This window comes from Centruroides sculpturatus, unplaced genomic scaffold (assembly GCF_000671375.1).
Source record: "Centruroides sculpturatus isolate CEXI.00-Female unplaced genomic scaffold, Cexi_2.0 scaffold13, whole genome shotgun sequence".
Taxonomy (NCBI): domain Eukaryota; kingdom Metazoa; phylum Arthropoda; class Arachnida; order Scorpiones; family Buthidae; genus Centruroides; species Centruroides sculpturatus.
Window position 1 is genome coordinate 297,070 of NW_019384405.1, and position 21,547 is coordinate 318,616.

The 21,547-nt window shown below is 27.4% G+C and overlaps 1 protein-coding gene across 1 annotated transcript in view; it reads left to right on the forward strand.

Annotated features, from left to right (window-relative positions):
* Window positions 1-21,547, forward strand: part of LOC111618786 (protein unc-79 homolog) — a 125,065-nt gene that overhangs the window by 42,975 nt on the left and 60,543 nt on the right. Inside the window, exons 17-21 of the mRNA XM_023360355.1 lie at window positions 4,845-4,991; window positions 9,141-9,440; window positions 13,131-13,370; window positions 13,664-13,810; window positions 17,964-18,263. Coding sequence (XP_023216123.1) covers window positions 4,845-4,991; window positions 9,141-9,440; window positions 13,131-13,370; window positions 13,664-13,810; window positions 17,964-18,263 — 1,134 coding nt within the window. The remainder of the gene's footprint in view (window positions 1-4,844; window positions 4,992-9,140; window positions 9,441-13,130; window positions 13,371-13,663; window positions 13,811-17,963; window positions 18,264-21,547) is intronic.

The window sequence follows — 21,547 nt, forward strand, 5'->3', positions numbered from 1 at the left end:
TAATTCTAATTTTTAACCTAAGATTATTTCTAAATCTAACATGTGAGAGAGAGTTCACATCGATCTAAAGTATATTACCTTCTCCAGGTCTATCGTAACTGTCAGTATCTATATGAGGATCTTCCTCTTTTCTTTATGTTCTTATGTGATATTTACAATAGTGTCGAGATATTATATAAATCCTAGATTGGCATGGCTGTCGGATAGAAAGGTTAACTAAATGAAGTAAAAAGATGTCTCTCCTCGTTAGAGTTTAGGAGGAAAGTGAGGTCAAAGGGCAAAGGTCACATGGTGGTGCCATCTGCCATACACGTCAAATTTTTATCGGTCCCACGATTTTACTATACTAGATAATGTTAAGAAAACCCACTTATAGCAACATAAAACCGTTTTAACATCATATCTGAAGCACCCCCAAATTTACTAAATTAGATTACAAATTTTATTTAACATAGAAGAAACTACGTGTTCAATCCTAAGGTTGCCATTTTGTATTTTGTTTTGACTTAGTTCTCAGTTCCCTGACTACTTACAAGTCTGGATTTCTTTATGCGCAAATGATTTGGCACCTAAGACTCTGTGCCAAATATCAACTCTCGACATGTACTCCTTCATACCTCTAAGCTGGTAACATTGACCAGCAGTACGATTTTATAAACAAGACATAGTCTTGTCAATAAATGAATATTCACGAAACAATTTTTATTATTATTGTTTTAAATTTTGTAGTATTTCAAAATTTTATGAATATTACTTTTAATTTTTAGCACTAGTAACTCCCAAAAATTAATGCTAAAAAATAAGAATAATAATAATTTATTCTTATTTTATTAAAATAACTTTAAATTATTAATATTAAAAAAGTTATATATAATATGTTTTAAAATGAATTAATATTTACAGAAGACTAGTATGAAAGGGTTACAGTGGGTTAATTTTGTAATGTTTAATATCATAGAAAAAAAATATGTGTACAGTACTTGTATATAGTAGAATATATACAGTAATTAATGAATTAACTTAACTGAGCTGTCATTACTTGAGAATAAATGTCATTATTTCATTGTGTTATTTTAGGAATATAGACTTTTAAAAAATTTTTTAAATTTTTCAAAAGCTATATCCCTAAAAAATTGTTCTATCAACTGTATCATTGATGTTGTTGCTCCCATCGGCAATGTGCTGATTTGGACCAATAGAGGGCGCAGGAAAAGAAGAGAAAAGCGAACTTTGAACTGGACACTCACTTTCAGATCAACGGCTACCGAGAATGGATGTTTGAATGAGTGGCCAACATGAACAAAAACAAACTGGACCTTTGATCGATATTGAACTGTAAAAACATTTTACAGTCGACCCCCTATAATTACGGTCCCTATAATTACGATTCCTATAAAACTACGAAAAAATATACGTATTTTGGAAATGTTGAGTCGGATTAGTGTAGAATCGATTAATTTTATGGAAGAAAACCTTTCAATCAGCCGTAGTCCATAAACTTGACACGTGTCGGGCTGTGATTGGAACGACTTGTAAGAAATCGGATTCCTAATAAATTGGAACGTATCTATATCTTATAGGGGGGTTGACTGTACATACATTGTACATTGCTGTATATAATTGTAAATAAAAAATATAAAAAATCCAGCTGGACACTCATCAGCATCAAATCATTCTCATTTGGTGACTGAACACCAAAATGTATTTTAATAAACCAAATGATTGCTGTAATTAATTGGGCTATTTTTCACTACTGTTAGTAATTAGATATTAAGTAATTTGGTATTAGAGGTCAATGTTATGCCATCTCTTATCAAAATGAACAATTATAATATTAATTATGACAATCATTTGGTTTATAATTAATACGTCTGGCTTAGTGATGTTGATTTATAGATGTATTTTAATCAGAAAAATAAATTTATTAGAAATAAATGTAAATATTTTAAACTTTTTGACAGAAAGTTAATAAGTTAATTATTGATTATACTGTAATGCAATTTAAACATATGTTACTTGATCAGAGGAGAAAGTACAGTACACAAGTATGTGCTATCAACAAATCTAGTTTGAAATGTAGTTTTCAGTTGTCAATTATTTTTGACAAATTTTTAAACTTATAAGTAAGGTATATTAAAAGAAATGCTAATTAATTTAACAGAAATTTAATCTAATAAGTTTTTCCAATTGAATAAAAATTTAAGTTTTATTAATTTTACATCAAACAAAAATTTTAAAAATAAATATAGAATTCAAAGTTTTTGTTAAATGCATTCAATCTTTAATCTATTAGTAAAGATTTCATTTTATTTAATATGGATACATTTCATTTCATATTTCACATCCAGGATATGCTAAGAATCAACTTGAAGAGACAGTACTACAAAAAATTCATTTCATATGATTGTTTTTATAGGTACCAAAAAAAATCTATGAAATTTTCTGTTGCTGTTTATTGGTTTATGATTCTAATAGAAACTACAGTAGAACCCTGATTATCTGAGGTAATGTGGACTGATGCAATCTTGGATAACTGAAAACTTGGATAAAATTGATGGCCATAGTAATTTAAGATTAAAAATTACAAATATGAAGATTTAGATGATTCATTTACAAAAAGATTTATATGTATCACTTTTAAGTTTCTTAGTGGATTTAATCATATATTATTCAGCTAATACATATTTACAATAGTTTAAGGATAAAAATATTTATTATTGTAGATACATTTTAATATTAATTACATTGAAGTTAAATGATAAAAAGTAACAGAAACATATGTTTGTAATATATGTTATCATTTTATGCTTTTTTTAATGAATTACAGTATAAGGAAAATGGTGTATTCACTTAAAAGTTTGCCTCAGATAATGCAGAATCTTGTTGTTATAGCATAGTAAGTGAAAAAAGAAAGTAATTCTTTCAATTGAGTAATTATTAATAAATGATTTTATACTTGTACCAGACTTCCACTAAAATCAACTTGATTTGTCTCTTTTCATTAGTTTTAATATTTCTAATGTTTCATTAATCTAACTCTCTATTGATTTCATGTAGATAAAATAATCAAGATTACAATGTAAAATCTTAGATCTGTATATCTATATATGTAATGTTCTTGGTATGTTTGTTGCAATATATATATTTCAAAATATATATTTTTCAACAATGAGAGAATTTTGGTTACAATTAATATCTAGTATCAATGCTATACGTATTGATATTTGATATTACATTAAATTCTAATGTGAGAAATATCCAAATAATTGTATTTAGATCATCTTATCAGTATTACCATCACTTGTAATTGCCAAAATATTACATATTTAAGTATTTGTCTGATATACAATAGAGTCCCAGAAACTTGACTCTCGATAACTGAACATATTGTCCAAAAAAAGAAATATGTGTAATCTAATTTTTAATTCTATAACTTAACAACAGGTCAAATAAGTTATTCTTTACTGAAGACACTTGATAACAGTGTGAGGGGCTAGCCGGGGATACAGAGCAGTTTTTACTCATGTACCACTTAATCAGAGTCTAGTTGTTAAACTAGTCCTCTGTTTGTCTAACAAGGATGGGNGGGGTTACCTGTAATCACTTAGTTATGATGATACATGTAGAAACACTAAATTTAAAATAAAACTGTTTTCATATTTTGTCCTCCTTCACACATGTTAGGAGCTGTCCATAAATTACATCTGCATTTTTCTTAAAATTTTTACTCCCCTTCTCCCCATTGCCCCAGTTTATTCAAGTTTCTGTAACCCCTCCCCTCTTTGAACATCCAGCAAAACTCAACCCCTCCTCAAAATCTTTACCTCTTTATGAATAATAAAATGTATAAACTGTATAAAATTTAATGAAATAAAACGGACAAACATTGAAGTCAACCCCTCCCCTCCCCTTTGTCTGACTTGTCATAACTAACAAATAAAGGTTTAATAATATAAAAGATTACAACAATGAGATACAATATAATACTACAAATACAAGTTAGCATGATCGAATTTAACTCTACTTACATCTGTAATCTGAGAATATATCGATAATCTGAGTATACTATTAAACCTTCAAGAAAGAGAGAGAAAGAGTTTACAAATATCAAACATACTACCTCAAATGTTGATCAGTTGATAGTCTTCTCTTTCTATACGATGAAGTTGCTTGGTGAAGCTCTTAGATAGAGGAGGGATGAGGGAATGCACAAGTGAGAATCAGTGAGACAACTCTATTCTTATGGCAGGTCCTTGGGGATCATTGACTGGCTTCCTTTGGTCGTGGACTGCCGTCATTATGGCATATCTTCTGATTTCTCTGGACTGCGTGTCTCCCATGGCAATGCCATATTTCTGTTGACTGCCTCGAATGGCAGAAAAATCACCCTTTTTATCGTCCTTTCTGTCCAATAGCATAAAAGAATCTGCGGTTACTAATGGGATGTATTTGGATGTGGAGAGGGGGTAAACTGCCAGATGGATGTCAAATTTGTAAATAAGGTCTTGTAAGAAAGGAAATTGATTTCCCCTTCTAGTGAACAAGTGATTTTGTATCTTCCCTTTTTTTAAATAACTTTGAAAAACTAAATATATTTCCCATGCTAATTAATTAAATAAATCCTGATTTTCACATCAAAATTTTAATATTTCAGTTCAGTACAGATTATTGAACTGAAATATTATAATTTTAAAAAATAATATTTTACATTATGTGATATATATTGTATACTACATGTATTTACATTATTATAATATATTATGGAATCATAATAGTCATTTAATATTATATAAGCTTGAAAATAAAAATAAATAGCAAAAGAAAATTCACTATTGGCTAAATAAATTGTTCTTGTTTTAATTATTAGCAAAGTTTTGGATCCTGATTTAAGTCCTCTTGGATTTAGTACTCAGGAAATGTATAGATTTCTTAGTTCAAGATTTGAAAATTCTACTGCCCCAGTACAAGAACAAGCACTCTATTGGTTACAGGTTTGTAAAGTATAATTTCATTACTACTATACTTGTAAAGTGTAATTTCATTTCTACACTGGATGAATTTTTAATACCAAATACCAGAATTTTAGTAGTAGAATTTCTGCAAAATCAATAGAATTGGTATTTTTCAATATTGGGAAATTGTGTTAGTCAAATACATGATATTCAAAAAATTTCTAATTTAAAGATATATGGTGTTCAAAGACAATGTTCACTACCCGAATTGTTTGTTAACCGATTATTGATTTACCATAGATTTTTATGGGAATTTGATTAATTCATTTTGGAGACTCCAAAAAGTAAATAAAAAAACAATATAATTTCTTACTACATTTATTTACATGCAATAACAAACTAAAAGCAATCTCTCTATTTTTTTCATGGATGGCACATCTTTGTTTCTCAGATGTGATTTTTGTTACTCCTTTATCTGCTTGAGTCTTTTTCATTATATCTTTCTTAGCTAAGATTGTATCTACTATAGATCTGTTGAAGCCATACTGCCTAGCAACATCTGACATCTGCCCACTCTCTACCTTAGCTATTATTTCTTGCTTAGTTTCTATAGCGAACACTCTTTTTAGACCCTATAATATTATCAGTATTTTAAAATAAAAAGTTCAGAAAAGCACTTACAAAAAATTCAGAGAACAGAAATCAACTAGTGCAAAAATGGTTATGTATATAACTGTGAAAGTTTCATTCCAGAAACTATTCATAGATGCCAGTAAAATATCGTTTTACAAATCTTAAATGCAGCATTGCTGCTGCTTGTGTTTGTTCCATGAGGTGTTCATTATCTGAACATGCATTTGTTGTCCAAACAAAAATTGTTTGCAAATGTGTTTGTTGCAGTCCTAACTGTTTGTTAAGTGATCACCCACTGAATTGTTATATTTTATAATTTAAGACAGTAATCTATTAGTGAGTAATACAATAAAGTTATAGTAAAGTAAAAGAAAGGGAAAAAATGCTCTGTTATATAAAAATATAAATTATAATGTTTAAAGAACAATGAATACTAAAGAGTTACAAAAAAAAAAGCATATTATTGATGCTGTCATTCAATAATATTGAGCAAATTTTTGTACCCTTTAGTGCAGATACAGAAAAATATGTTTCCTCCTGTACACTTATTAGTTAAATCATTATTAAATACTTGTCAAAGGAAAATATTTGATTTCATTTTATATCTTTCTCATAGTAACTAATATCCACCCAGAAAGTTACCAAATGATTATTGAAAGTATCCACTCGTAACTCAATAAAACTAGTTTGTCTTATGTTTGATATCTTTGTTGCGTAGGACAAATAATAAATATTGTAAATATGCAGGTGGATTTTAACTTATGAATATTCAATTTATGATAATGATTGATATATTTTTATTATTCTTGCAGCTGTGATAAAACATAAAGTGAAAATCATACTTTAACAAATTGTAGGTTAATATTAAATTATCAATATTGATCAGCAGGTATTTCAGTATATTTTGTTTTGGATTATAACTAATATTACCAGGAGTCTTGATTTTACTACTACCAGTATTAGAATTCTCACTATATTGTAATTTAATCTTTACAGTATCAGAATTACAAACCAATTTACTATTTCTCTCTATTTTTCTTTTATATTGGGTTATAATGTTTGTTTGTTTTGCTTACACTGTGAATTGTTCATAAAAATTAAATACCAAATGTATTTTCCGAAAAACAACTTATTTACATACATGGTTAATGGATTTTCTAAAAGATTCTTCAAACCAACTGATATACTATTTTGAAAAACCTACTTGGAAAACTTGATGGGAAATCTTGTCAGAGATATTTTTGTTGTGATGATGAAAACATTGTTTAAAGATTTTTTCATATAGCATACTTATACTTAAAGGAAAATATCAAATATCCTTGATCGTATATATAAAATATATATACAGGTATTGCATTCATAGTGATTAAAGTTGGAATAAAATGAAATATATAATAAACTGTCAAGTTTAACTATTAAATCAATTTTGATAGAAAATATACATTAATAAATTCATAGATTTTTCTTTTACAAAAGGAGTTTTACATATAACTACACATTTATGTAACTTATATTTTATTTCTTTTGCCAAAAATTAAGATCTGTAACAATCTTTCTACTTTTATTTACTATATTTTTATGTGAAAGATGATATTATTTTTAATATAATAACCAAAGTCTGTTTGTTTTTATTAACTTAATTTGTTATCTTTCTTTTTCCACATATGGTGTTACTTATAACACATTGTATTATCTATTTATTTATTGTTATATTGTTTTTGTTAATAATTTTTTATTTAGAAGTGTGGTATGTTGATATCAATATTGAATCCCTATAACCCTTATTTTTATCCAAGCCAATTGAAATTTTGGTTATATTCTTTTTATGATCCAATGGAAAGTATAAGCTACTTAGTTTGCAGAAATATCAGCTATTAGCTATTAAAAAAAGTTTATCAATTTCAGCTCAGTGACATCATTTACCTTAAGATGCATTTTAAAATATTTTGGCAAGTGATGCAATTTAAAATTTACTTTAAAATTTAAACATTAAAAATTTAAAAATATAGCTGCATGTTGTTTCTACAATTTTTTTAACAACATTCCATAGTGACCATATGACTTTCTATCAACCAATTGTAAATAACAGTCTAACAAAACCTGTTCATTAAAATGTATTATTGTGCATCAGTTATGTTCCAGCTCCACAGTATAGGCTACTTAATTTGTAGAAATATTAGCTACGCTTCTTGAATTTCTTGAAATCTCTTCTCAATTCTTCAATCTCTGCTTTTTCACAGAAAGTAGTCCATCATGCTTGATGGGAAAATTTCTAGTCTATGAGAAAAATCAATTTGAAATTAAGTGCTAGTTATATAATGGGGTAGTTATCTACTGATTTTGCAACTTGTAATCTATTAGGAAGTACTTATACAGTTTTGTCTGACATCATTCAAAATTATTGGTTATCTGTATTGACATATGAATCTACTGCAGACAATTTTTTCCAAAATTCTCTGAAGGTATGTATCATATGCTTTTCCTCTAGTATTCTCCCATTCATTTTTTTTGTGCATTGATCCCCTTTAATAGATGCTATTAAACACTTTTACTTTTTTTCTGAACAACCATAAAATAAAATAAATTTTAATCCTATACACTTATTATTGAATGAAAGGTTACACATGTATCTTGAAAGCAGATGAGTTTCTAATTTTGTTTTTGAAAATTACATCTACACTGAACTTCTATTAGAAATGAATGGGAGAAATAGAAAACAAAATAACATGCCTGAGATAATACGTTCTAACTTGCATATCATGTTTTTAATGCCACTTTGAAGGTGTGAGATATGTACTGGTATAGGTTACATGAAAGTTATATGGTCTTGCAGATTATCTACATAAAAAGATGGTATTTTTTATTATTATGATCTATTTGAACAACATAAACAGGATGATCAATTTATTTTAATTATCTCTCAATATATAATTCTATAGTTTACAAGAAATTTTGCATAAACCACTAGATGGATTTTTATGGTTGATAGCTTGATGAAAGATCTCAGCTCCAGAATGGTAGGAAAAGTAAAATAATTTTGAAATTTGTCAAAGAAATCATTGAAAATCTGTTTGTTTTGTTTTTAACATAGGTATCTTAACTGAACACTTGATGACACCATAGCATAAGGCATTTTTTAATTTTGGGGGAGACAAAGAAACTAACTTAAGTATAAGTAGCATAAATAGAAGCAGATTTTGATTGTAGGTATCAACCATAGAAGGATTAGTAAATAGGTACCACCTGAAAAAGAAAATGCCCCATAACAAAACTATTTACTATATTGGAGATATTGTCCCAACTAGCCACTTGTATACAATAAACAATTAAAATAATAACATATTATCAATTTATTTATTTATTTTTACAGAATTATTATGAAATAAATTTGTTTATTTAATACTAATTCTTACTTGTTAGCTTTCTTGAATTCTAAAATTTATATTATGTTGGAACTGATATAGATAAATTTATCAAAATAAATCTGTAAATTGAAATTTGTAATTTTAATTTTTTAGGGAATGATTACATAAATATATATATATATTTTTACAGATACTTACTATGCTGGAAGTTCCTATTCCTTTAAATTTAATATTGACAATGTTTAGTAAAGGTGTTATTTCCACTATTGAAATACAAGAAGAAGTGAAAGGGAAAATATCAAAAGTTATTCCAAGACAACAAAGTACAGTTGGTCTAGCAAAGAAGACAGACATAAAACAAGGATCAGGAACTGATGAATCATCAAATGTTGCTGAAGAATTCAATTTAACACAAAATATTGAATATAAATCTGAAGCTGAAATAAATTTAACATGCTTCATATTGATGATAGATACATTAATTAAACAGGTAAGATTTTTTTTTGAAGCATTATTACATTAATGAAATTTTTGATATTCTTGTAGCAGAAATGTATTTGTTTACATCAATGATATTTAAATTATAAGCATTGAAAAAGTATTTTCAGACTACAAATATATATATATGAACTTTATTTGATAAAATTTTTTAATATATGGTACAAAATAAATTCAAATCCAGTACAAAATCAATATTCTGTGTAGCTGAATAGTAGTAGTTCTTACAATAATTTTGATTTGCAATTAATACTTGTAAATTTCTTGTAGAAATATTTATTTTTTATTTTCATTTCATTTAGTTTTTTATAAAATACTTTGGTTTTATTAATAAATGACAAATTAAGATTTTTGATGTTACGTATCTTGTTATTTTGTTTATCAAGTTTTTTGTATGGCCAGAAAACTAATAACATTTTTTTACAAATAATACTTTGAAATATACAATAAATGCTACAGGAAATAAGCATATGATAGAAGCTCTATATTCACACATTTCATATATTTGCAGAGCTAAAAATTGCTTATTTGTAGGATTAAAAAAAAATAATGAAATGATAGATAAGAGAAAGAATTAATAGATTTTGAATGTTTTTATCTTAAACATATTCTAATAAATAAATAATATATAAATACATATTTTTGGCTATTAGATTGTAATGGATTACTAAATAATTTCACATTGTTATAATAAATGTTGTGATTTATTAAATATCAAACTTAGTTTCTTTTAAAAACACTTAATAAAACATTTAACATCTATCAATAAACAAGTATACAGACAAAAGAAAGGAGTATTTATGGGAAGCCTGATGTCAGGATTGCTATGTGAGCTGGTTATATGCAACTTAGAAAAACACATTATTAATGGATTCAAAAAGTATATGGTATTTTACAAAAGATATGTGGATGTTGTGTGCATTATTTGGAAAAACAGCAAGAGAATACACGAGTTTGTACAAGCAATCAACATCACCAATAATGATGGTTTGAAACTTAAACTAGAGCAAAAGAGTCACGAACGAATACATTTTCTAGATATAGACATACAAGTAAAAGGAGATTGTATAACAATGAGTATTTACATAAAACCAGCACACAGTTCTCTTTACATACCAGCTAACTCGAATGACCCATATGGATACAAAATGTCAGCATTTTGTGCACTCATCAGAAGAGCGTATTCATATTGCTCTAATGTACTAGACAGGATTAAGGAGATTAATAGGATCAAAGAAGTAGCTTCAAACTTGGGTTATAGGAAAAGTACAATAGAAGGGCTAATTAAAAGTTATGAGAGGCAAAAGCTTAAGAATCCAGACAAATCAGTTAAAAATCACAAAGTTCACATATAATAAAAAAATCAAGGACATCATGAAGCAAGTTTTGGACAAAAAAACACTCCCAAATTGTTTACAAAAGAGCTCCTAATTTGTATAGTATTTTCAGAAACGACAAGGACAAGCTTAAGAAAGAAGAAAAAGCGGACGTATATAAAATTCCGTTTGAAAACCAACAACTAGGAATTAAGGACTATATTGGAGTCACAAGAAGGAATTTAACTATTAGACTTAAGAAACACAAATATGACATTAGCAAAGGACACTGCATCACGGTTTTGTCAAGTATGGCACAAGCGGAGGCTTCTGTAGTTAAATGGAATGAAGCAACTATTCTCAAGACCATGCGGTCCCCATCATTGGCTTTGCGACATGAAAAGATTGAAATCTATAAAAGTAAATTAAGGGATAGCTGTATTAATGCAAGGGTTGCAGATGGATTAGCTTCTGCATGGAAGTTCTTCATAAAAGAAAAATTAAAATATACAAATTCTTAGTCCCTATCTTCCCTTATATTGTGATGCCTTTTTATGTATTTATTTTAATTTATTTTATTTTTGATCTATTTTATTTAGTTTTATTTTATTAATATTATTTATATTGTTATGGCTTCAATGTATTTAGTATATTTATTTTTGTTATTGATTTGTTAATTTATTTACAGTAGAGCATTGTTTATCCAGAAGCCGGTTATCCAAAATGTCGGTTAATCAAAAGCATTTCAGTCAGCAAATTTAAATTTTTGCTAGTGCTGTGGCACTGCAATCTTTGGCTATATCTTGGGCTACTCCAATATTTTTTTTTGTTGATGTGTGTGTGTTTTAGCTGGCAGCACTGGCACTTTTGTGTGGTGTTTTTCTGAGGACTGTGTGTCGCGAATCGAATGTTTTAGATACTAGATTAACTTCTAAAGTATAATTTTTTTTTTGTTTTTATATTTTTCAATATATTTATTTTATTTATAAAATATAAAGAAATAATTTTTAACAATACAATAGCCACGATTATTATTTAAAAAAGTTTACGTTAGGCTTAACATCAATGAAAATTCAATACAAAGTGACACGCAATGGAGAAAAATTTCAACATGGGATAGCTTAATATATTTTTTCGTACGTAATCGGTTATCCAAAAAATAAGTTATCTGAACAACCCCAGTCCCCAATTGATTTGGATAAATGATGCTCTACTGTATTTTTCATTTTAATTTTGAATTTATAATGATCAAACGTTCCATTTAATACAATTTCGAAATACAGTAATACCTCGACTTATGCTACCCCGACTTACGCAAACCAGGAGTTACGCGATTTTCAAATCTCGTTGATTTGTCTTTTGTTTGAGCACCATGCAACTCTTGATTACTCACTCCCCCCACATGTTTGGACATGTTGCGCGGAATCGACACATAGCTACAATTTATTTTGTTATTTATTTCTGTGTTTGTTATATCTACGAAGACTTGAGAGACTCTATGTGGTGATTTCTTGTAACCGTGAATGAATCAAAAGACGAGATAAGATTAACGAGAACATTTATTAGCTTACATACATCCGACTTGGATTTTACACAAATTGTGAAATTATACCCCAACTTACGCGAATTCGACTTACATGGTTATCGCTCGGTCCCACCTATCGCATAAGTTTGAGGTATCACTGTACATTCAAATGCCAGTTCACCTGAGGATGGCCTATTACATTAGGCTGAAAATGTTTGTGTTTAAATTAAGTATTCTCAGCGATAGAAGGTGTTAAATGTTTTATTAAGTGTTGTGATTTATATTGTATATTGTGACATAGGCATTGTGTTTTACAATTATATTTTACTTAGTTTTTATTTTATTTATTCAAATAACATTGTTTAGATAACATTGTTGAATGTTATCTAAACAAGATTCTAATGGCAAAATATTAAAAAAGGTCAAAGTGATGACCCACAAAGACATAATTAAAGTGTTAAACTGCTTTCATGGATGAGAATCAGCAACTAAGGTTTTCACTTTCACTAAAAATAAATATTTACTATAAGATGCATTAAAAATATGGTAGAAAATTTTTTTTGGCATAAAAACATATTTTTCTTTTTTAATCATATATTTTTAAAAATTATTTAATCTTATTTTTTCAATCTATTTCTTTCTATATTTGCAATTTCCACTTAAGTGGAAATTTATATTTAAAATTAATATATTCAAAAATTTTTATTTAAAAAATTTTAATTTTAGTTACTTGTAATGCAGAATATTATATATCTTCTTGTTTTACATGTGATATGAATTAATGTTGCTATTTTTAATTAACCGATTATATAATGTTATAATTATTTCTATAATCATGCAGTTAGAGCTCCAAGAGGTATCACAGCATAAAGGATTGGAACAAGAAGAAGCTCAAAAAGTCATGGTTCTATTACATGACATTATAAAAGCTCCATGGATAGGCATTCATACATGTTCAGAAAGTGAGAATGATAAAGAAGATGGCCCATGCTTATTTTGTGAAATGTGTGCTGTTTGGTATCAGTTAGCTATGGTGTTAATGGAATATTTTTGTCCTGTAATGGAAGCTACTATGGCTGATGTAAGTATTGTAATATTAAATTATTTATGTATTTTTAATATTTTTATAAATATTAAACAAAAGATATGTGGATGTTGTGTGCATTATTTGGAAAAACAGCAAGAGAATACACGAGTTTGTACAAGCAATCAACATCACCAATAATGATGGTTTGAAACTTAAACTAGAGCAAAAGAGTCACGAACGAATACATTTTCTAGATATAGACATANGAATCATAATAGTCATTTAATATTATATAAGCTTGAAAATAAAAATAAATAGCAAAAGAAAATTCACTATTGGCTAAATAAATTGTTCTTGTTTTAATTATTAGCAAAGTTTTGGATCCTGATTTAAGTCCTCTTGGATTTAGTACTCAGGAAATGTATAGATTTCTTAGTTCAAGATTTGAAAATTCTACTGCCCCAGTACAAGAACAAGCACTCTATTGGTTACAGGTTTGTAAAGTATAATTTCATTACTACTATACTTGTAAAGTGTAATTTCATTTCTACACTGGATGAATTTTTAATACCAAATACCAGAATTTTAGTAGTAGAATTTCTGCAAAATCAATAGAATTGGTATTTTTCAGTATTGGGAAATTGTGTTAGTCAAATACATGATATTCAAAAAAATTTCTAATTTAAAGATATATGGTGTTCAAAGACAATGTTCACTACCCGAATTGTTTGTTAACCGATTATTGATTTACCATAGATTTTTATGGGAATTTGATTAATTCATTTTGGAGACTCCAAAAAGTAAATAAAAAAACAATATAATTTCTTACTACATTTATTTACATGCAATAACAAACTAAAAGCAATCTCTCTATTTTTTTCATGGATGACACATCTTTGTTTCTCAGATGTGATTTTTGTTACTCCTTTATCTGCTTGAGTCTTTTTCATTATATCTTTCTTAGCTAAGATTGTATCTACTATAGATCTGTTGAAGCCATACTGCCTAGCAACATCTGACATCTGCCCACTCTCTACCTTAGCTATTATTTCTTGCTTAGTTTCTATAGCGAACACTCTTTTTAGACCCTATAATATTATCAGTATTTTAAAATAAAAAGTTCAGAAAAGCACTTACAAAAAATTCAGAGAACAGAAATCAACTAGTGCAAAAATGGTTATGTATATAACTGTGAAAGTTTCATTCCAGAAACTATTCATAGATGCCAGTAAAATATCGTTTTACAAATCTTAAATGCAGCATTGCTGCTGCTTGTGTTTGTTCCATGAGGTGTTCATTATCTGAACATGCATTTGTTGTCCAAACAAAAATTGTTTGCAAATGTGTTTGTTGCAGTCCTAACTGTTTGTTAACTGATCACCCACTGAATTGTTATATTTTATAATTTAAGACAATAATCTATTAGTGAGTAATACAATAAAGTTATAGTAAAGTAAAAGAAAGGGAAAAAATGCTCTGTTATATAAAAATATAAATTATAATGTTTAAAGAACAATGAATACTAAAGAGTTACAAAAAAAAAAGCATATTATTGATGCTGTCATTCAATAATATTGAGCAAATTTTTGTACCCTTTAGTGCAGATACAGAAAAATATGTTTCCTCCTGTACACTTATTAGTTAAATCATTATTAAATACTTGTCAAAGGAAAATATTTGATTTCATTTTATATCTTTCTCATAGTAACTAATATCCACCCAGAAAGTTACCAAATGATTATTGAAAGTATCCACTCGCAACTCAATAAAACTAGTTTGTCTTATGTTTGATATCTTTGTTGCGTAGGACAAATAATAAATATTGTAAATATGCAGGTGGATTTTAACTTATGAATATTCAATTTATGATAATGATTGATATATTTTTATTATTCTTGCAGCTGTGATAAAACATAAAGTGAAAATCATACTTTAACAAATTGTAGGTTAATATTAAATTATCAATATTGATCAGCAGGTATTTCAGTATATTTTGTTTTGGATTATAACTAGTATTACCAGGAGTCTTGATTTTACTACTACCAGTATTAGAATTCTCACTATATTGTAATTTAATCTTTACAATATCAGAATTACAAACCAATTTACTATTTCTCTCTATTTTTCTTTTATATTGGGTTATAATGTTTGTTTGTTTTGCTTACACTGTGAATTGTTCATAAAAATTAAATACCAAATGTATTTTCCGAAAAACAACTTATTTACATACATGGTTAATGGATTTTCTAAAAGATTCTTCAAACCAACTGATATACTATTTTGAAAAACCTACTTGGAAAACTTGATGGGAAATCTTGTCAGAGATATTTTTGTTGTGATGATGAAAACATTGTTTAAAAATTTTTTCATATAGCATACTTATACTTAAAGGAAAATATCAAATATCCTTGATCGTATATATAAAATATATATACAGGTATTGCATTCATAGTGATTAAAGTTGGAATAAAATGAAATATATAATAAACTGTCAAGTTTAACTATTAAATCAATTTTGATAGAAAATATACATTAATAAATTCATAGATTTTTCTTTTACAAAAGGAGTTTTACATATAACTACACATTTATGTAACTTATATTTTATTTCTTTTGCCAAAAATTAAGATCTGTAACAATCTTTCTACTTTTATTTACTATATTTTTATGTGAAAGATGATATTATTTTTAATATAATAACCAAAGTCTGTTTGTTTTTATTAACTTAATTTGTTATCTTTCTTTTTCCACATATGGTGTTACTTATAACACATTGTATTATCTATTTATTTATTGTTATATTGTTTTTGTTAATAATTTTTTATTTAGAAGTGTGGTATGTTGATATCAATATTGAATCCCTATAACCCTTATTTTTATCCAAGCCAATTGAAATTTTGGTTATATTCTTTTTATGATCCAATGGAAAGTATAAGCTACTTAGTTTGCAGAAATATCAGCTATTAGCTATTAAAAAAAGTTTATCAATTTCAGCTCAGTGACATCATTTACCTTAAGATGCATTTTAAAATATTTTGGCAAGTGATGCAATTTAAAATTTACTTTAAAATTTAAACATTAAAAATTTAAAAATATAGCTGCATGTTGTTTCTACAATTTTTTTAACAACATTCCATAGTGACCATATGACTTTCTATCAACCAATTGTAAATAACAGTCTAACAAAACCTGTTCATTAAAATGTATTATTGTGCATCAGTTATGTTCCAGCTCCACAGTATAGGCTACTTAATTTGTAGAAATATTAGCTACGCTTCTTGAATTTCTTGAAATCTCTTCTCAATTCTTCAATCTCTGCTTTTTCACAGAAAGTAGTCCATCATGCTTGATGGGAAAATTTCTAGTCTATGAGAAAAATCAATTTGAAATTAAGTGCTAGTTATATAATGGGGTAGTTATCTACTGATTTTGCAACTTGTAATCTATTAGGAAGTACTTATACAGTTTTGTCTGACATCATTCAAAATTATTGGTTATCTGTATTGACATATGAATCTACTGCAGACAATTTTTTCCAAAATTCTCTGAAGGTATGTATCATATGCTTTTCCTCTAGTATTCTCCCATTCATTTTTTTTGTGCATTGATCCCCTTTAATAGATGCTATTAAACACTTTTACTTTTTTTCTGAACAACCATAAAATAAAATAAATTTTAATCCTATACACTTATTATTGAATGAAAGGTTACACATGTATCTTGAAAGCAGATGAGTTTCTAATTTTGTTTTTGAAAATTACATCTACACTGAACTTCTATTAGAAATGAATGGGAGAAATAGAAAACAAAATAACATGCCTGAGATAATACGTTCTAACTTGCATATCATGTTTTTAATGCCACTTTGAAGGTGTGAGATATGTACTGGTATAGGTTACATGAAAGTTATATGGTCTTGCAGATTATCTACATAAAAAGATGGTATTTTTTATTATTATGATCTATTTGAACAACATAAACAGGATGATCAATTTATTTTAATTATCTCTCAATATATAATTCTATAGTTTACAAGAAATTTTGCATAAACCACTAGATGGATTTTTATGGTTGATAGCTTGATGAAAGATCTCAGCTCCAGAATGGTAGGAAAAGTAAAATAATTTTGAAATTTGTCAAAGAAATCATTGAAAATCTGTTTGTTTTGTTTTTAACATAGGTATCTTAACTGAACACTTGATGACACCATAGCATAAGGCATTTTTTAATTTTGGGGGAGACAAAGAAACTAACTTAAGTATAAGTAGCATAAATAGAAGCAGATTTTGATTGTAGGTATCAACCATAGAAGGATTAGTAAATAGGTACCACCTGAAAAAGAAAATGCCCCATAACAAAACTATTTACTATATTGGAGATATTGTCCCAACTAGCCACTTGTATACAATAAACAATTATTAAAATAATAACATATTATCAATTTATTTATTTATTTTTACAGAATTATTATGAAATAAATTTGTTTATTTAATACTAATTCTTACTTGTTAGCTTTCTTGAATTCTAAAATTTATATTATGTTGGAACTGATATAGATAAATTTATCAAAATAAATCTGTAAATTGAAATTTGTAATTTTAATTTTTTAGGGAATGATTACATAAATATATATATATATTTTTACAGATACTTACTATGCTGGAAGTTCCTATTCCTTTAAATTTAATATTGACAATGTTTAGTAAAGGTGTTATTTCCACTATTGAAATACAAGAAGAAGTGAAAGGGAAAATATCAAAAGTTATTCCAAGACAACAAAGTACAGTTGGTCTAGCAAAGAAGACAGACATAAAACAAGGATCAGGAACTGATGAATCATCAAATGTTGCTGAAGAATTCAATTTAACACAAAATATTGAATATAAATCTGAAGCTGAAATAAATTTAACATGCTTCATATTGATGATAGATACATTAATTAAACAGGTAAGATTTTTTTTTGAAGCATTATTACATTAATGAAATTTTTGATATTCTTGTAGCAGAAATGTATTTGTTTACATCAATGATATTTAAATTATAAGCATTGAAAAAGTATTTTCAGACTACAAATATATATATATGAACTTTATTTGATAAAATTTTTTAATATATGGTACAAAATAAATTCAAATCCAGTACAAAATCAATATTCTGTGTAGCTGAATAGTAGTAGTTCTTACAATAATTTTGATTTGCAATTAATACTTGTAAATTTCTTGTAGAAATATTTATTTTTTATTTTCATTTCATTTAGTTTTTTATAAAATACTTTGGTTTTATTAATAAATGACAAATTAAGATTTTTGATGTTACGTATCTTGTTATTTTGTTTATCAAGTTTTTTGTATGGCCAGAAAACTAATAACATTTTTTTACAAATAATACTTTGAAATATACAATAAATGCTACAGGAAATAAGCATATGATAGAAGCTCTATATTCACACATTTCATATATTTGCAGAGCTAAAAATTGCTTATTTGTAGGATTAAAAAAAAATAATGAAATGATAGATAAGAGAAAGAATTAATAGATTTTGAATGTTTTTATCTTAAACATATTCTAATAAATAAATAATATATAAATACATATTTTTGGCTATTAGATTGTAATGGATTACTAAATAATTTCACATTGTTATAATAAATGTTGTGATTTATTAAATATCAAACTTAGTTTCTTTTAAAAACACTTAATAAAACATTTAACATCTATCAATAAACAAGTATACAGACAAAAGAAAGGAGTATTTATGGGAAGCCTGATGTCAGGATTGCTATGTGAGCTGGTTATATGCAACTTAGAAAAACACATTATTAATGGATTCAAAAAGTATATGGTATTTTACAAAAGATATGTGGATGTTGTGTGCATTATTTGGAAAAACAGCAAGAGAATACACGAGTTTGTACAAGCAATCAACATCACCAATAATGATGGTTTGAAACTTAAACTAGAGCAAAAGAGTCACGAACGAATACATTTTCTAGATATAGACATACAAGTAAAAGGAGATTGTATAACAATGAGTATTTACATAAAACCAGCACACAGTTCTCTTTACATACCAGCTAACTCGAATGACCCATATGGATACAAAATGTCAGCATTTTGTGCACTCATCAGAAGAGCGTATTCATATTGCTCTAATGTACTAGACAGGATTAAGGAGATTAATAGGATCAAAGAAGTAGCTTCAAACTTGGGTTATAGGAAAAGTACAATAGAAGGGCTAATTAAAAGTTATGAGAGGCAAAAGCTTAAGAATCCAGACAAATCAGTTAAAAATCACAAAGTTCACATATAATAAAAAAATCAAGGACATCATGAAGCAAGTTTTGGACAAAAAAACACTCCCAAATTGTTTACAAAAGAGCTCCTAATTTGTATAGTATTTTCAGAAACGACAAGGACAAGCTTAAGAAAGAAGAAAAAGCGGACGTATATAAAATTCCGTTTGAAAACCAACAACTAGGAATTAAGGACTATATTGGAGTCACAAGAAGGAATTTAACTATTAGACTTAAGAAACACAAATATGACATTAGCAAAGGACACTGCATCACGGTTTTGTCAAGTATGGCACAAGCGGAGGCTTCTGTAGTTAAATGGAATGAAGCAACTATTCTCAAGACCATGCGGTCCCCATCATTGGCTTTGCGACATGAAAAGATTGAAATCTATAAAAGTAAATTAAGGGATAGCTGTATTAATGCAAGGGTTGCAGATGGATTAGCTTCTGCATGGAAGTTCTTCATAAAAGAAAAATTAAAATATACAAATTCTTAGTCCCTATCTTCCCTTATATTGTGATGCCTTTTTATGTATTTATTTTAATTTATTTTATTTTTGATCTATTTTATTTAGTTTTATTTTATTAATATTATTTATATTGTTATGGCTTCAATGTATTTAGTATATTTATTTTTGTTATTGATTTGTTAATTTATTTACAGTAGAGCATTGTTTATCCAGAAGCCGGTTATCCAAAATGTCGGTTAATCAAAAGCATTTCAGTCAGCAAATTTAAATTTTTGCTAGTGCTGTGGCACTGCAATCTTTGGCTATATCTTGGGCTACTCCAATATTTTTTTTTGTTGATGTGTGTGTGTTTTAGCTGGCAGCACTGGCACTTTTGTGTGGTGTTTTTCTGAGGACTGTGTGTCGCGAATCGAATGTTTTAGATACTAGATTAACTTCTAAAGTATAATTTTTTTTTTGTTTTTATATTTTTCAATATATTTATTTTATTTATAAAATATAAAGAAATAATTTTTAACAATACAATAGCCACGATTATTATTTAAAAAAGTTTACGTTAGGCTTAACATCAATGAAAATTCAATACAAAGTGACACGCAATGGAGAAAAATTTCAACATGGGATAGCTTAATATATTTTTTCGTACGTAATCGGTTATCCAAAAAATAAGTTATCTGAACAACCCCAGTCCCCAATTGATTTGGATAAATGATGCTCTACTGTATTTTTCATTTTAATTTTGAATTTATAATGATCAAACGTTCCATTTAATACAATTTCGAAATACAGTAATACCTCGACTTATGCTACCCCGACTTACGCAAACCAGGAGTTACGCGATTTTCAAATCTCGTTGATTTGTCTTTTGTTTGAGCACCATGCAACTCTTGATTACTCACTCCCCCCACATGTTTGGACATGTTGCGCGGAATCGACACATAGCTACAATTTATTTTGTTATTTATTTCTGTGTTTGTTATATCTACGAAGACTTGAGAGACTCTATGTGGTGATTTCTTGTAACCGTGAATGAATCAAAAGACGAGATAAGATTAACGAGAACATTTATTAGCTTACATACATCCGACTTGGATTTTACACAAATTGTGAAATTATACCCCAACTTACGCGAATTCGACTTACATGGTTATCGCTCGGTCCCACCTATCGCATAAGTTTGAGGTATCACTGTACATTCAAATGCCAGTTCACCTGAGGATGGCCTATTACATTAGGCTGAAAATGTTTGTGTTTAAATTAAGTATTCTCAGCGATAGAAGGTGTTAAATGTTTTATTAAGTGTTGTGATTTATATTGTATATTGTGACATAGGCATTGTGTTTTACAATTATATTTTACTTAGTTTTTATTTTATTTATTCAAATAACATTGTTTAGATAACATTGTTGAATGTTATCTAAACAAGATTCTAATGGCAAAATATTAAAAAAGGTCAAAGTGATGAC